Consider the following 17,545-nt stretch of genomic DNA (forward strand, 5'->3'; position numbering starts at 1 on the left):
CAAAAATATTTGTCACCCCTGCTTCAGGAGTGTTTTTTTATACGTAGATGGGTATTTTTTTGCCTTTTTGGAAAATTCTCTAAAATAGCTTTTTCTGTGCATGCGTTTATACCTTTTTCCTTTCATGTATTTGCATTAAAATGAAGTCCAAGAGCAGCATATTTGAATTTGATTGACTGACAACCAATTTAGGATCATTGGTACTTTAGAACAGAAACATGCTTTGAGTTTACGTAGTCAATATATGGTTGCCATAGTTTGCCAAACCCAGTGCAGCTCCAAATGCCTGGTATTACCTATTTGTTTTCGATAGTGGATGATGGAGCAATGTAGAAACAATGACCTTCAAGCAGAAGGAACTCAAGTGTCCTGTAGCAAAGACATTGCATACACCATGAAAGCACTATTTTTATTCCAGTAAAAATGTCAGTATTGACCCTACCATTGGATTTGATTATTTTGTCAGGATACTAGCATGTGTCTAAAGTCTCATAACAACCTTGCAGTGTGACAACAGCACGTGAGGATATAGTTTAATAATGAAAAAAATGTATTTCTTCACTTAAACTGGTAAAAGAAAATTGAAGGCGCCATAACAACGAGTAAAAATATATCACACAATCGTGTGGATGTAAGGAAAACTGCGTAAGGATATGCGTTAGCTAATTCTGTGACGCTAAAGGCTTCGTACATGCATGTGAGTGTGCATGTGTCGCACGGGGTTAAATGAAAGTCAGTGCACACATGGGGCATCATAAGCAGACAATGAAAAATGAGAGTGGGGAAGCTGTACAGCCTGCTTCCCTGTGGGAACAGCCACAAGCAGGCATACGTACCTCAGGTGATAATCGTTGTGTGTGTGCGTAGTGTGTGTGTTCAATTCAAGTCGGCAAGTGGGGGAGCAAATAGACAACGGGGGTAGCAAATGCAGCACCGGGTTTAACCTGGTGGAAGGCAGTTTAAATTTGCATGAGTGCTTTCTATTTCTGCAAGGTGCCCATCTGATTAAATCAGGAACCAATTTCGGCAGAATCTCATCAGTTCAGCCGGTGCCTCGTGCATTTCTAATACGTCGCTTCCTTCAATGGGTTTTGTTTTGAAGGAGCCTCGGACCAATCGGAGGTTAAACAGATGCACCGGGAGATGTATGTGCATGTGTTGATGCTATGACAGTCTCTTTCTGATAAATGTTTGCACAACCCTCCCACCAAATATATAGATTTCCCTTTCTTTTGTGTAAAATATATATTTCTGGGGGTGTATTCAAATACACGCTTAGCAGATACTTGCATGTTGCTTTCATGCAGTACACTGATTCATTTTAATTGAATTGTGATGTAGATTACAGATTTGCTAATACCAATCTGATAATAAGTATGGGATTAATGGGATTTGTAACTTTTATTGTCACTATTCTTCACATATCGATAATGTATGTTATGTCATGTTATCAACCTTAGGATATTGACGCCTTCTTAATAGAATCCCCCAAGTCAAATATTTTCCAGATTTTTCATGAAATGTAAATAATTGTTTGATTTTATTTTATTTTACCAACCATTTTAAACGTAAATAATTGTTTTATTTTATTTACCAACCATTTTAAATGTAAATAATTGTTTGGTTTTTATTTACCAACCATTTTAAACGTAAATAATTGTTTGGTTTTATTTACCAACCATTTTAAACGTAAATAATTGTTTGATTTTATTTACCAACCATATTATACATGTTTGTAATACAAAATGGACTGGAAATTATTTTAGAACCCCACGAAAGAAACAACATACTTAGAAAAAAGAGCTTTTTATCCCATTTTCTTACATTAGAATGCAAACGTTGCATATTTTTATCTTTCCTGGAAGTACTAAATAATCACAGTTAGCCTGCTTCTGAAACTTTTTTCTCTGTATGACGCACACGTGTGTATTTTTGCCACCTTCTTGGTGTATTTGTATGACCTCAAGCTTGCATTGACATAGTATATCAGATCTGTGGGTTGTATACTGAGTTGCCAAGTATTTGATACATATCATGTTTATCAACATTTAAAAGAGCCCTTATTCCGATCTCAGTTTATCATATTCCGTGCTGAGTTTTCGATTTATTCCGCCTAGATGCATATCTGAATGGTGCCCCCTAAGAGCAAAAACATGGAATTCATATCAACATTAGTTCTGCATGTCCCTGTACTTATATTCCATGCAGCTCATGGACTTATTAGTTACTCCTCTGTTATTTGCATTTCCTTGTTAATTATCTTTCCTCCTCATTTTTAATTCCAGTTTACCAAGAAATCTGAAATGTCATTTTAGCAATTTAGCGGAAATCCTTGGCCAATCCTGCTGAAATTCATGAATAAGCTAAAGTTCCCTTGCAAGCCTAATTATTACAAGTGGGATATACAAGAGATATCATTGTAAAACTAGCCTTGTCACATGAACAAAGAAACTTTTGTGTCCTTTTTCTCTTGGGCACCATTTGTGACATCATTAGATGTAAAAGCCTCTGTCGTTTACAGCCTTCTTCTTTTGTCCTCCTAAAGGAAATTAAAGGCAAAAAAGCCAACAACCGCTTATCTATTCTTTTACATTCTTCTCTTGCAGTACATAGTGGGTATGTACAACACTTAGCACTCCTTCTTTGTCAAGACCGGGCAAGTATTGAACACTGCCGCTTAGTCAATGTCACTTCTGAATATAACATATCTCTCAACCATTGCTAGAAAACCTACCGGGTACATCTACAGTATGCATGAGAAGCACTTAATGCATTAAATGCATGTTTATTCATAGCATGTCCTGAAGAGAAAACTTCATAGATGGTATCTAAACTGAAATGTATCTCATGCAATGTCATACAATATTTAAGTGAATCTGGGAAGGGAGAAAAGAAGCAGGCAAAGCTCTCCACATATATTTTGTGTTGGGTGTGGTCAGAGATGCAATGGCATTTTTAGCTCTCAGCTCACAGAGTTGAATGCAGGCAGGTTTTAAATTACAAAAAGGAGTCAACAATTTTCAACAAAAAAAGTATTCTTCATCGTCAGTAAAATTTGACAGGTTTTTGGTCATATTATAGATTTAGTGGGGCAAATTGTGCAAAAAGTGCATTGTTTTGAGGGAAAAAAAGGGCATAACTCCTTGTAATGTAATATTTTAAGGCTATTGGACATTGACCAGAATGTTAATATCACAATACTTTTGTTTCAGATGAACATTATTTAATGTAAAAAAAAAAAATCAAATATTTATGAAGTTTAAAGCAGAGTTTTTCTACTCATCAGTTTTTGTTTGAATATGCTCGTGAGAACAGGCTCAGTATGGACATAATGTTCTAATTAAGTCAAGGACACACACCCCCTTTTGTAATCAATGCCCATATTTCATCTACCGTGATTCCTGACATCAGCATGATTGCTTGTAGCCGGCGACACAGCGGGGAGGACAGCCTGCGACGCAGACGATCACCCCCGTGGCGTTGCTTCTCCTAATCACGTTACTACTTTTCACACTGCCCTTTTCACGCATGCAACTTCCTCAGAAATCCCAGTGGAACGACTGGGCATCATCCTTTTATTGTCACTTCTGGTTCTGGAACAAGCAACCAGTAGACCCCACCCCCCAACCCCATTTCAAACCCTGTGGCTTCTTGTCTAGTATGACTAATTTATGCTATTTTCCTAGTAAATAAGCCTCAATTCTTTGGGTTTAAGCATTCTATAATGCAATATGAAACCTATAGTACAGTCGACTTATAGTACAGTGCGACTTTTACCTGAATAAATATCGTTTTATTGTCAGATTGGGCCGACGCGACTTAAAGTCTGTTGTACATTGTTTACAAAATATATGATAGTTTGTGAGCGTAGTGCTGGATATTATGTAAAAAGACAAATACTATTTTAATTCACAATAACAACATCCCACAATTTCATATATTTTATTTATTTTGTGTGTAGTACTGTGAATTTACTCATTCCCTGCATTTAACAGCAATAGATGAGTTCATTGGAAAATTAAAATGCCATTCTTTGTCAATGGTACTGAAACAGGGTATTGCATCTGGTGGCCATTCTGCATTAATAATTTAAGAAATTTATAGCACTGAAGAGTTAATAACAGATTATTTTTTATAATGTTCAGTATTGTTGACGATCATTTTGGCGATATTTTTCAGCATCTTGATCAGCCCTACTAGTGAACAAGATAGGGAATAAATGGGCATGCTTATCATTTAGTTTCAGTGCGATATTCCACATGAGAAAACCTGCAGAAGAAGTGCATTTTACCAGGCCAAGTTGCATTTTTTAATTTTTTTGTGTACTCAGCATGCATGCATCAGACAAACATATCTGGTTACTGTCTACTTTAGTTGTGTTCAACCTGGATAAAACATTGCCTGCAGGTCTAAGCAGTACCTGTACATTTCAGTCTTCTTCATGCAGTCCAGCCTGTGAGGACTTACACAAAACTGTCGATTTGGTCTGTTCCCATTTCATGTCTGGCCAAAAAAGCCCTTTGCTGACAAGTGGTATTTGACTCAGTCAGAATGTGCAGAGAGACAGAGAGAGAAAAGCCAATAAGAGAGAGAAAGAGAGAGACCATTACATTCCACAGTAGCACAATGCTGCCAATCTTATCATCTCACACTGACCTCCTTTTGTCTGATAGAATAATCAACATGCACGCGGCGGGAGAAAGAAAATTGCCATTCACTTTCATAAACATGGCAACGGATAGTCAATCGTCTGCAGGGCTTGTTTTTCTCCCCGTGACACCCATTTGCATAGCTTTGATGCGCTTTGACAATATGCTTGGCGAAATGTGAGTTATGTGAATGTCTTATTAGCGCAGACAGAGAAAAGGTCATCATGTTTCTTTGTTCCCAGGGCTCCTTTTCTTCAATTAAGCTTAATCACCACGGGCCAACATTGATCCAGCCTCTCCATTTTTTCCCATGGCTGAACTCATAGATGTGCTGTAGTGGGTGTGTGTAGTGGGTGTGTGCTTTTAAGCATTGGAAACACCTGAGTTGTAGAAGGTGTGTTGAAAATGGGTGAGCCGATGATGTCTTCTCTTTTCAGAGCTAAAACCGGAACATTTCTGTGTTCAAGGACCCTCGTAGTTTTTAACCTTAAAAAGGTGAACAAATACTGATTAAATATTGTTTGATTAGCCAGTTCGGATACTGCTGGGGTTTTGGCTTTTAATGTAATGAAAACTGCATGGAATTAAAAAGGGCAGTCGTCGTTGTGATATTTTCAGGGGAAGGAGAAAAATTCAGTATGGAGTATAAAACAATTTTCAGGCTTACTATCATGAGTACTTTTTCTATAGAGTGAGCCCATTGGAAAACGATTTAATCCATAAATTGTCTAATGTTGTGATGTCTTCAGATATTGAAGTGAACTCAAGTCAATATGTTCTCTTGAAGAAAAAATGGAGGATGGGTCACTATTTTGAGACACCAAGGCTATGTTCATATTGCAGGTTATGCGTTCCCATATGTTACGCGAGACAGATTTTTTGAGTATAGACTGTCCACTTCTTTAGATATCTTGAGAGTGTAGATAAATTCTGTCATGACAAATCAAGTATATTTTGCTTAAGGTTTTGTCATTGAGACCGAGTTTCTAAATGTTTCTTGTACTTAACATATATTTTGCGCTAACCAGTCATCCACTGCTCAACAATATAGAAATGATGGAAATTATTAGTGATGTGCAGATCCGATACTCTGTACCGGTGCTCAATATGGCTATTTTTGGAGTATTGGATTATACTGCATTAGCCACAATATACTGAGATAGTTGATGCCATGTCATAAAGATGGCCCACACTCATTGGCAGTCGTCTGGCTGATATTTTTATGACCAAAGAATATATATATACCTTGAATTTGACTCAAAAATGAGTCTCAATACTTTGGTCAATGCCATAATCAAAGTACAAAGTAATGCGGATGGATTCATCATACCAGGATACGTTTATGTGTGTGCAAGCATGTGCGTGTATAACCTGTGATCTCCAGCACACGGGATGATTTACCTTTGTGGCGTAATGGAGCAATTTCTCTCTCTTTTTTCTCTCCCCCCGTCTCTCCTTTTTCCTCCTCTTTCAATCTGCAGTAAAATATTCTTCCGTTTAGCTCTGTGACAAGTCATCTGTCACTCACAAGCGCAAGGGAGGAGGCTCGTCTGATGGATGAGCACGTACCTATTTGCGTGGGTGTAGGGGGAGGGTCGACTGCTAAGGCACTTTAATTTTTTAGGCAGTTTTTTTTTGTAAAGTAGTGATTGGTAACATCACAAACAAATCAATTGCGTGTGTATGCGTTTTTTTTTTTTTTTTGGTCCAAAGGAAATGAATGGCCTCCCAGAGAAGGAAATAAAATATTCATCTTGTGTCATCTTGAGAGCAATAAACAATAACAATGAGAAGCAACTAGTCTTATTTGTGGCTCACTTGTTCTTCCAGCGCTGTCATTTGTTTATTTGCAAAAAGACAATTATTATTCTGTGTGCAGACGCATGACTTGAGCTGACATGATGCACTTTCAGCAATTGCCTTCCAAGGATGCCGGCAGAACATTCTGTTCGCATCATTATGCTTCAACATGGCGTTCTTGCTTGGCTTTAGATACCGCATGTGGAAAATATAAGAATTTTATCGGCTTATTTTACAATCTATTGTCCCTATTTTAACACAATGTGCCATTGACAGCGATAGAGGAACATTAGCATTAGTTATTGTATTGATTTGTTTTTGTAATGCAGAATTCCTTGGAAAACCAAAATGAGAGGCAGATTTTAGTTGACATTACACAGTAGTTTCTGCAGGTATTAAAGGTTGCGGACGCGGATTTACTCTGTTCAGTCCGAGCAAGATTATGCGACCACGGGGACATTTTTCACTGACCTTTAAGGAGCGTAGCCAAGGAAAAAGCCATTTAATTTCAGGGCGGATCCATTTAACCTTGCAGAGAACTTAAAGCTTAGAGATGGAAAAGATACTTCCCGCTGTCAGCAGCCACTGCTAAGTGAAAGTCAAGACAAACATTCAGTAAAGATTTTCAAGAAAGTTTTCAACTTGGAAATCCACTATCATCATGTTTGGGGAGAAAAAACTCGTAACAATGCCCACCAGTTTCACCCATCAAAATATTTCTATTGGTGACCGTTTGAGTCAGAAACTTGAAGTCACAAGACAACATGACTTTCATATAAAAGATGTTTGCTCAATGTATCTTACTATTGACTATGATAAACGTCCAATCATCCTTCTTCAGGGAAGTCACTACTTGACGTCCAATCCATTTGAACTAGTTGAATCTAGTGAGGCCTAGTGAGGATTGCTGTCAGGTGAAAAATTGAACAAACTGGTATACTTTGATTTGATTGGCTAAAATAGTACCTGCACTGACAAGATCGCTGCCTGCACGAAAGATTGCCACTTTCTGGAAACACTATTCATTATTTCATTTTTCTTCACTTATATTACACATAGAATATATTTAAAGACACTTTCTGTCCCTTTTAAATTAACCTTGGTTTTATCCTATAGGAAAATGGTTTGTTTGAACACATTTCAAGGTCTTAAAGCTTGTTCATGACATGCTTAACATATCACGGCTTGTCTTAAATTTGAAATATAGCACTCTTGTCTTTAGGCCACAGTGAATGTTTTTTTTCTTCCAATCACACGGCACTTTCTTGTCGCATGAACCTATAAACTATAAGTACCATAAGACATGCTATGCTTTTATACTTGTTTTATGTATTTATACTTGACATACAACAGGCAGCTATGATTTCCAGCTGAAATGATTGACTTTTTTTTTCTTTCTTAAGAGCCTTTAAGGGCAGTGCGACTCTGCTGTTGCCACTGGCTCTGTCCTGTAATAGCCTGTAATTCTTTCTGTCTAGTGTAATCACAAACACAGCCTGACACACCAATGCAATCTAAACACAAGTAAAACCAATGGGTGATTTGAGACAGTTTTACTCTTCAACTGTATATATTTTGTACAAAAATTGTGTGTTTTCCTTCTATAGACATTCAGAAACACTGACTTCCTAGTGAGGACTCCAGAATGAACTAAGTTTAAACTCAAATAATGATGAAAAAAAAATACCCAAGCGGGGGAGAGATTTGTGCATCTTCTTCACACTTTACACTTGCTAAAAGATGCTGATAGAATTTGTCGGGTATCTGTAACGGAGAATCCCGCTTGTATAAGAGGCAAGTGCTTTTGCAGATGCCAGACTAGCCCCACCAAAGCACCCGTGGTGGCCGGAGTATTTAATTGGCAGCATCTGGCTGTTGAGAAGCCATGCGCTGGTCCAACCCCTCCCCATACCATCCCTGCAGCACAATCGCCACCTGTGCGCAATGACACCCTGGCACACACATGGTGACGCCAGTTTGTGTATATACGTGTGTGTGTGACTGATCTGCTGGGGCAGACAGGGCAGCGAGGCCCCCAGCTGCTGCTATTGCACCGAGGGAAATGTGCACAGACAGGCTAGCATCTTTATGCCAAGACCAGCAGCAGACTCATGGGGGGGAGAAATGGATGTTGTGGGGGCACAGGGGCAAAATGAAGAGGATGCTGTCTGTTACTTCCCCTCTGTTCAGTTGGGAAATGCTGCGGTTAAACTTTACTTTATAGACATGCAGTGAATGGTAGACTGAGTTTTTTTATATTCTTATCTATTGGCTATGTTTTTACTACACGTAAACACTTAAAGTGACAGTAGCCATACCAAAAGAAAACACTGTAATAGAGGAAAAACAGATCAGTTTTGGGTTTTATGGAAAAAGAACTAAAAGATAAAAACAGGTAAATTCAGCTTGATTTGCTTGATCTTTTTCAAATCTACTTTGTAAATAGTGTTGTACAATTAACTTGTAACTCATGAAGTTGAAGTAGTTGTTTGCCTAGCTGCCTTTATTAAGTATATTCTGTGTACTCTTGACTTCTTAGCTCATTCCTAAAACATGCATGTGTCTTCATCAAGCAATGGAAGTTGTCCATAGGTATTCATTTGAGTTGAAATTGGCTTCAACACGCCCAAAACTCCAATGAGGACATTGTGAGCTTGGGGAAAAGGAAGGATGGAAAATCATTATCCATCCATTTTCTTTTCTCATCTCGTTCAATAAGTCCAAATTACTTCATTCAAAGCACTCCACAGACTAAACAATAAAATATAGTTGTCATTTTCGTAGCTTCAAGCCAAGCAAGCAACTTTAAAAAAAGATTGATATACACTTGGAGAAGGAATACAACTCCCTGTTGTTCTTAGACATTCTTTTTTCCCCCCATTTCTTTTAATGATCAATGACAGAGCAGGTGAGCTCATCCCTGCAAGGGATTTACATTATTTCAAAATATGTCATGTGAGAGAATGATCTCATCAATTTGTGTGACCTCATCACACACACACACACACACACACAAACAAACACACACCTATACACTCTAGAGGATCCTGCGAGTTTGATGCAAATTCCGACATCACCCATCTGACTCACTGTGGGAGTCTCACACGGTGAGATCACCAACGCTTGCTTTCCTCCTTTCGCTCACATTAACCAGTGTTGATATTATTCAATGCACTTTTTGTGTAAAAGCCACAACAAAGAGTTGCGTGCATCTCGGCAGTGCAAATAAGGGCCTCTCAAGAAGGGTGGAACTGTAAACCTTTTGAGTTAGTTCAACCATTGTTTGAAATTCAGCAGTTTCAACAAGGGTAGCCCAGACTTCCTTTCCTTAAGCCACTTCATACATGATCTTAATTCTGATCTAGTGTCAGTGACAGTGTTTGTAAAAAAAGAAAGAAAACACAAAGAAAATTACATGTTTTATTCAATGTTATTTTTCGATTTTCTGCAAGCCTGATGATAACTTACAATGATGAACGCCATTGTGAAAAAACGACGACTTTTTTTACAAAAATAGATAGAAATACAGCTAAATAAGTTATTAAAAATCACATATATAATCAAGATAGGACAAAAAAATGGGTGGTAGTCCCCATGTGCTGTATCCTGCACGGTCTATGTTGTCTTGAGACATCATTTTTTATGACTCAGTCTTCATGGCGCCAAGCTGTCTGTACGGCCCGCCGTTCCACACACACGCACTCGCGAACACGCACTGATAATGCAGTGGGAGTATAATGTTGCACCCAGGGAAATGCTGCATCACACAATTAATGGACGGACGATTTCTTCTGTTTACCACAGGGGCTTAACGCTCGTCGCTTTATTACATAGGAGTGTCTATTCGATATTCTTTCTGTGAATACGTGCCTGTATTTAATCTGTACCCTCACCCCGCTGTCCCATTATTCTAAACGAATGTGCACCTGCCCCGCTTCCCTCGAGGGATTGGTGGCGGCACAATGGCGAGAGCACAGTGATCATCTGCTTACTACTAATTGCCAACGTGGCCCACAAACCACAGAGGACCAAGTAGTTTAGGGTAAGCCAAACTGACTAGTTTAAACATATCCAGTGACAATGCAAGCTCACCTTGTCATGACTTTTTCAACAAAAAAAGTACAACAAAACCTATTGTTTCCTTCAATTAGTGAAGTAACGAGCTATGACAATAAGCAAAACAATCAAAGTAAGGCAATAGTACAGTTTTTGCTAACCAAAATGTATCTGAAATGTATGCAGTGATATTTTAGCTTTTTAACGACTACTTTGAACTATTTATGGTGGTTTAACAGTGATGTTGTTAGGGTTCATGGAACGGTGAGGATCCCCAAGCAGACACGGGTACGACAAGTTGTGATGAGTAAAATGTTTATTTTCTATGAAGCAGGTGAAAGGTGTAAGCAGCCGATGGCAGAATACCAGTAGATTTCTCATTGTGGGTTTTCTCTGTTATGTTGGGCACACTGTGATTCAGATTGTTATTGTTGAGTACACAAAACGAGGCTGAATGCTCAGGCACTAAGAATAGTGCCAGCATAGCACCATTAGAACTGATTGCAAAACCAGCAAAAGATTACGCCAATCAAAAAACACAACAGATATAGTTAGTAAAATAATTTGGTTGGGTTAGACTGACAACTTGTGTAGTATCTCAGAACAATATTATGGTTTAGTAATTATACAATTTAATGGGTGATCTTCATGGTTCCCTTGGGTGTATAGTAGTAGTATGCGCACTGTATACTGCTATTCAGATATTACTGCAAAACTACACGTGGTCATGTAGCAAAATACGGTCCTAATACTGACCTAGCTTGCATTGCAAAATGTCATTTAGAGGGACTGTATACCACTCCCATGAGCTTTAATTGGAATATCTAAGAAATGTCATCTTTTTCAGAACATCAATCATTTGAGACACATCCATTATGCAAATTCACTGCGAACAGAGTGAAATATTTTATGACGTATTGGAAAAAACGGTAAAAATATTTGCAGATGATATCTTAAAGCTAAAATAATTTAAGATAACAGAATAAAATTATTTTCAATAGACCTAAAATAGGAAAGAATTGCATGTGCATGAATTGTAATAGGCTTAAGTTTCATCCTTTGAATTAAACAGAATAAACAAGGTTATTTATGCTATTATAACTTCTTGAAATGTTCCTGTAGGTTTAAAAATATCTCGGATAAAGGTGTGCAGCAGTTTATCAGTTTAAAAAGCAACTTGAAACTAACTTCATAACCCCCGCCTTAGTATTTTTAGTATAATTTATTCCACAGAGTATTTTTTTTCTTTCAAATTCATAGAAAAGTAAAAATTGTCATGGAAAAAAAACAACATGACAATATGAGTCACCAAGGAAGATGAATTTCCACAAAGAAGGGCAAAGAAAACAGATCATACAAGGATTAACAGCCTCGCTTATGCACTTGGTATTTAACATACAGCGGCAACCCAACAAACTAGCTCCTCCCTAGAGTGTTTTATTCAGATGAGAATCTTAGATTTATGACTGCTTTCAGTGCTTTATGGAAATTCCTGCACATTTAATGTCTGCTGCTGCATATTCCCATGTCAGATGGAACTCAGTGGGTGTGATGTGATTGCTGCTAACATCACTTCAAAAGTTCGCTTTGGCGTTACTACCTCTGGAGTTTCTAAAACAAATTCATTTACTAATTGATTTACCAATAATCAATATCTGTGAAAACACCAGACATATTTACAAGCACGTAAAAATAAATAACGTTTCGGATGGGTTTTTTCAATGTACTTTTGACTTAAGAAAAGTACCTCCTGATTAAAAATATACTATTTCTACAAAGTCAAAGAGTGGTTGACTCGCCTGACTTTGGTGCAAGCACGCGCGGGTTTGATTCCTGCTGGTGGGAGTATGATTGTGAGTGTGAATGGTGGTCTGTCTTTCTCTGTGCATTACGGCTGACTGGCGATCTGTCTAGATTGTAGTCTGCCTTTCGCTTGAAGCAACCTGAGATAGGCCCCAGTAATTCCCGCAACCCTTGCGTAAAAAAAAAAACTAATGTTGGAAAAAGTGCAATAAAAAAGGAAGACTAGTCAAGTCATTAAATCAATTTTACTCAGTAAAACTAAAACTGAAAGCCAATCTTTTTCTCCTGATTCCGATCCATTGTCATTTTCATATTGGGGCCCACTTTCTGATAATGTGATCCGAATTGGACATCTTTACTTGAGTTAGTTGTGTTTTAAAGTTGAGTCTTAGTAATGTTTAACAAATAAGAACATCAACAATCTGATGAAATTGAAATACATGTCACATACATATCGCTATCACTATTATTTTCAATGGATAATTTAGTCCTCCAGTGGTGTTGGGTATTTGACGCTCTACTGTTCATTTTTCTGCAATGTCCATCCTCTCAAACCTAATGAAGCATAGTCGAATAAATACACTGTACCATCACATAACATTTAAAGCAGTCCTACCAAAATGCTATGCGAAAAAAGGTTGCTTGGAAACAGTACCTTCCCATTGGGTAATTTGCATAAGAAAGAAGACTGATGCCTCAAGAACTGAATTTGATGTCTTGTACAAACGCACAAATACAATGTATACACGTAAAGATCTTCAAAGTTGGGTTTTAGGTGAATCAAGTCGTCGCAACAATAAGATAATCTTACGTATGTACTCCTTTCAGTTTGTCAAGTCACATTGGCCCTTCAGTTATAGATGTAATTGCCTGGAGGGTAGAAAGAAATGTGTCACTGCGTGTGAAATGTTTTCCAAACTGGCTATTTGCCTGCTGGGAATCTCCAGAGCAGGACAGCTGCTAAAGCTTATTGGAAAACATGCAACCTTCCCAACTGTTGATGGGATGAACATTTGACAAGCTGAACGAGACAACAGCGAGGCGGACAATATAGTGAAAAGTGTGCGGATATGTGTTATTTTTGTCCCTCTCGCCTTTGTCTGCGACAGCGCTTGGGAAGCTCTGACTGGCGTGTCCTCTACGCTTGATTGATTCTGAAATATAGACAAGGTGTCGCCTGTGTGAAAGCTACCAATTTATAAGCCTTCATCTTCAAACTTCACGACATCTGCCCACACGTCAATGTAGAAAAGCCAAGTTCGGAGCTAAGGAGGAGGACGCCGTGCTAACGGCCAACTGTGTCAACTATTTTGTTATCTCGGTTTTCCTATTACTTCCACCTAGAAATAAAAGCAGCGGTATTGTTTTCATATATGTCAGTTGGTTACATACCATTTGCTGTCTGGGTGCAGTAACTAACATGGAATGTTTAGGACTAAAAATATTTAAGAAAAATGTCAGCCAGACAAGACTAAAGCATATTTTTGTGTGTAGTGTAGTGTTTTGTTGGTTGGATTTTGCATCCACTAATTAGTCTAGAACAGCCATCATAGATTAAACATATAACATTTATTTAGTATCTTATTTACTTTTAATTGTAGTCATTATATTTTACAGGAATTAGAGTATGTCAAAATCATTCTATCCAATAAAAGCCAGACCACAATTTCTAATCCATTTACTAATGCAGTCTCCAAAAGTTAACTCACTTTGTGACCTTGTTGACATTCGGTGTCAGTATGAATGACTGTCAAATTCTCTTTGTGTTTCTGGAATCACTGAATTGTAAAATCATGTGTGAGCGTCTTATCTGGTTGGTAGAAAAGTGTCTATTTTTTTTCTAACCTTGCCCTCATCCCATATAGTGATAATTCTGTTTGGGTGCATCAGCACTGTACCACGTCTTGAGATGGGCTGGGAGACGCTACCATTTAGATAAAACAAATTGCCAGCTGCCAAACGGAAGCAGCCCCTGCTTAGATTAAACCGGGGGGGGGGTTGTTTTCCTCCAGATTTTCGATTTTTTTTACCTCTGTGTGTGGTATTTAAAGCTGCCACACCTCCCTATGTTGTTTAAGCGAGCCTTACGGGCAACCACTTTCCATATGAAGTCGGAGAGCATTTTTTTTCCCTGGCCTATAACTATAATGCCATGACAAGCTCCAGTAATTAAAATCAATAACCAAGACTTTTTCTCGTATTCGGCAAGGTCACACCAGCCCTGTTGAAACGAATAAGTTGAAAATGAGAGAATTTGCTAGAATAAGCTAAGAAGTGTGCAAATATGGCTTGTGATAAGAGTTCAATGAACATACCTTGTGGAGGAGGCTGGCCCTCTCCATCCACTTTTTAGTAGTTTTTTTTTTAAGTGTCTTGACCTTGCGATGTACTGGCACTTGTGAAACAACAGGTATTACATGATATAAATTCATTTTGATCCAACTAGGAAAATGGAGGGGGCCATAGAACAGGACATTTGCTGAAGTAATTTTTAAAGCAATATAACTACAAGATTGATTGTTCCACCATTACACAGTCCCTACTTGGATTGTTATGCTTATTTTCAATTTTTTTTCTATTCTCTATCTATTTTTTTTTGTGTAAATCTGCCTCAAGTTCTACAAACTCTATGATGGGAAAAAAATAAATCAAATTGTGTTTTCCTGGTGAGAAAATTGACTTTATGTTTTCATTTGGACAAATTGGGTTGTCTGTTTTGATAATGGATGTTTTTGAAAAGAATATTCATTACATAACCAGACCCAGTAACATTTATTTTCCAATGTTCTGCGATGTCCTACGGTGCTTTGTTCATTACTTTTGCCACCACCATCTGCATTTGCATTCTACACATGTCACCATATGCAAATCCATTCCTCTCTTAACGCTCCAATCCCTTCCTTCTTTCAGCCAACAGTTCAGCTTTTTAGTTCATGTGCAGTACTGTCAAACGTCACAAAGGATACCAAAATAACTGACGTGTGCCGTCCCTTTGGGGGGTACTAGCTGCAGGAGTAGTATGCGCTACCTAAAGGGAGGAACCTAACACACTGCAGTCTGTTGATTAGTGAGTAGAGAATCATCACTGCCTTTGTCAATAGGAAGGGATTAGAAGACCAAGCTGTGGCAACCCCAACTGAACTCTTAAGGTGGCTTTTATCTGTCGCCTATTTTGATACATTATGTGCTTGAACAAACACATCAAACTGTCTTTCCTCTCTTGCCTCTTTCCTCCGGGCTGAGTTAGACAGCGACGTTCAGAGAGTTAGTGCTGAGCAGTCTGTCCTGTTTGTTGATTGTCAGGCCCATTCCTATCACAAACCAGATAGCATCTTCATCTCATCTCGTGCCAGAAATGCTCGCTCACAACAGGCGGCCCTGCCATCACACATCCAGCCTGTACACAGCTAACCCGCATCCTTTCCCGCATATCAACCCCGGATCTGCCATCTCCCCACTCTCTTATCTTCTCCTTATCTCCTCATACCACCTTTCTTCCTGATCCAAGCATCCCAAACCCATCAATCCGTCATCTTCGTCCGCCTTTATCCCAATTTTTCCTAGCGACTGCCAGAGTTTTTGTGGCGGAACTGTTTTCCCCAAGCGTGGACTTTTTACCGTCACAAAAACCCTTAGAAAGTGACAGCCACGCAGATTTTTGGGAAGAAAGTGGCAAAACCGACGAGGTGGGAGAGGATGTACAGGCAGTCACGTGTGTTCCTGCTACACCCTTCACACTGTGCTTCAATGGCGTGAGGTGCAAACAGGAGAGAGAGGAAGACAACGTCAGACGGATGAAGGGTGTGAACAGAAAACATGTCGCGTAAGCAGAGAAGTTGTGTGCACTGCGGTGATACAAGCCCATACCCCATTGATTCTGCAGGAGGTGCAAAGAGCAGTCCGCTTTATTTAGACCACGGCCTATAAGCGACTCAGCATGCATCTCACGGCCCAGTGAGGCAGTCACGATGAAGGGAAACACATTTACATTATTGCATTGCGACGGATTTTCCTAAAACAAAAGCCACGCCTCTCTTGCAATTTTGAGGTCGGAGAGTTTTGTTTGACATTTCTGGGTACTACAATTGTTTGCTATCAATGTTGTTCTCCAGCTGAATTATTTTATTGATTTTTTTATAGAATGAATAATGATTTTTTTTTAAATCCAATTCTACATTATTTAGTAGATTTCTACAATGTTGATTTTGACTTTCTCTTTTGAGACTACTTGGCAAAGTGTTTGGCAGGTCTCAAGTATTTGTGTTAAGATATAAAAATACTTCACCCAAGCTGGATATAATTTTCTGTACAAGCTTTTTGAACCCACAGTCCAAATGGATTGGACATTTATTTCCAGTTTTACAAAATCAACTGAGAGTGACAATGACAGTTGAATTTTATTTTAGCATCCAGTGATTCATTACACGTTATGTTATGTTGAAATTGTGCTATAAAATATCTGTTGAAAACACAACAGAGGAACTCTTCAGCATGGGTTTCTAGCTAATTTGATCACATAACATATAAACCTGCTAACCTGATAAGCATCGAGTTTTGCCTTTGAAAGTCAACATATGTACAGAACAGAATTGAAGGCCACTATGAGCTGCCAATGACATTTCTGATGTATGGTCATTATTTCACTTTACTACCTCAAACCTGTGTAGATTCTGGTGCTTTACATTGACTTTAATTTTGAATAAATACAAACCGCTTCTCAAGTCACATGTTGACCTTTTGTACTAACACCAATCACTCATCTTGTTTCCTTTACTTTCACAGGCAGAGACTTCCAGCAAAAAATGTATACTACTACCGCTGCCCAGACCACCGACGCAACTATGTCATGTCATTCGCCTTCTGCTTCGATCTTGAGGACGACGTGTACCAGTTTGCCTATTGCTACCCTTACACCTACTCCAGATTGCAGCACTACCTCGCCAGCCTGGAGCGCAGGAATCTTCCCTACCTGCGGAGGGAGCAGCTGGGACTCAGTGTGGTGAGTTGAGTTCAAGCGTGTTTATTGCACGATAGCGCTGTAGCGGGGAGGTCAATGCTTGGGTGCAAGTGTGTGTTGCTTTAGTGGGCTGAGAATAGAAAGCCAAGTTGGTAATTTGGGTGAACTTGATGATCATAACGTAGCCTCTCATGTTATCATTAGCAATGTTGCCCCGCAAAGATATAAGCCCCTAGTTGTGTGAAATAAACGTGTCTCTGGGTGACTCAATGTGTCATGC

The 17,545-nt window shown here is 38.7% G+C and overlaps 1 protein-coding gene across 1 annotated transcript in view; it reads left to right on the plus strand.

The window, feature by feature from the left end:
- Positions 1–17,545, plus strand: part of agbl4 (AGBL carboxypeptidase 4) — a 201,305-nt gene that overhangs the window by 85,206 nt on the left and 98,554 nt on the right. Inside the window, exon 5 of the mRNA XM_077716531.1 lies at positions 17,091–17,307. Coding sequence (XP_077572657.1) covers positions 17,091–17,307 — 217 coding nt within the window. The remainder of the gene's footprint in view (positions 1–17,090; positions 17,308–17,545) is intronic.

This window comes from Stigmatopora nigra, chromosome 5, assembly GCF_051989575.1.
Source record: "Stigmatopora nigra isolate UIUO_SnigA chromosome 5, RoL_Snig_1.1, whole genome shotgun sequence".
Taxonomy (NCBI): Eukaryota; Metazoa; Chordata; class Actinopteri; order Syngnathiformes; family Syngnathidae; genus Stigmatopora; species Stigmatopora nigra.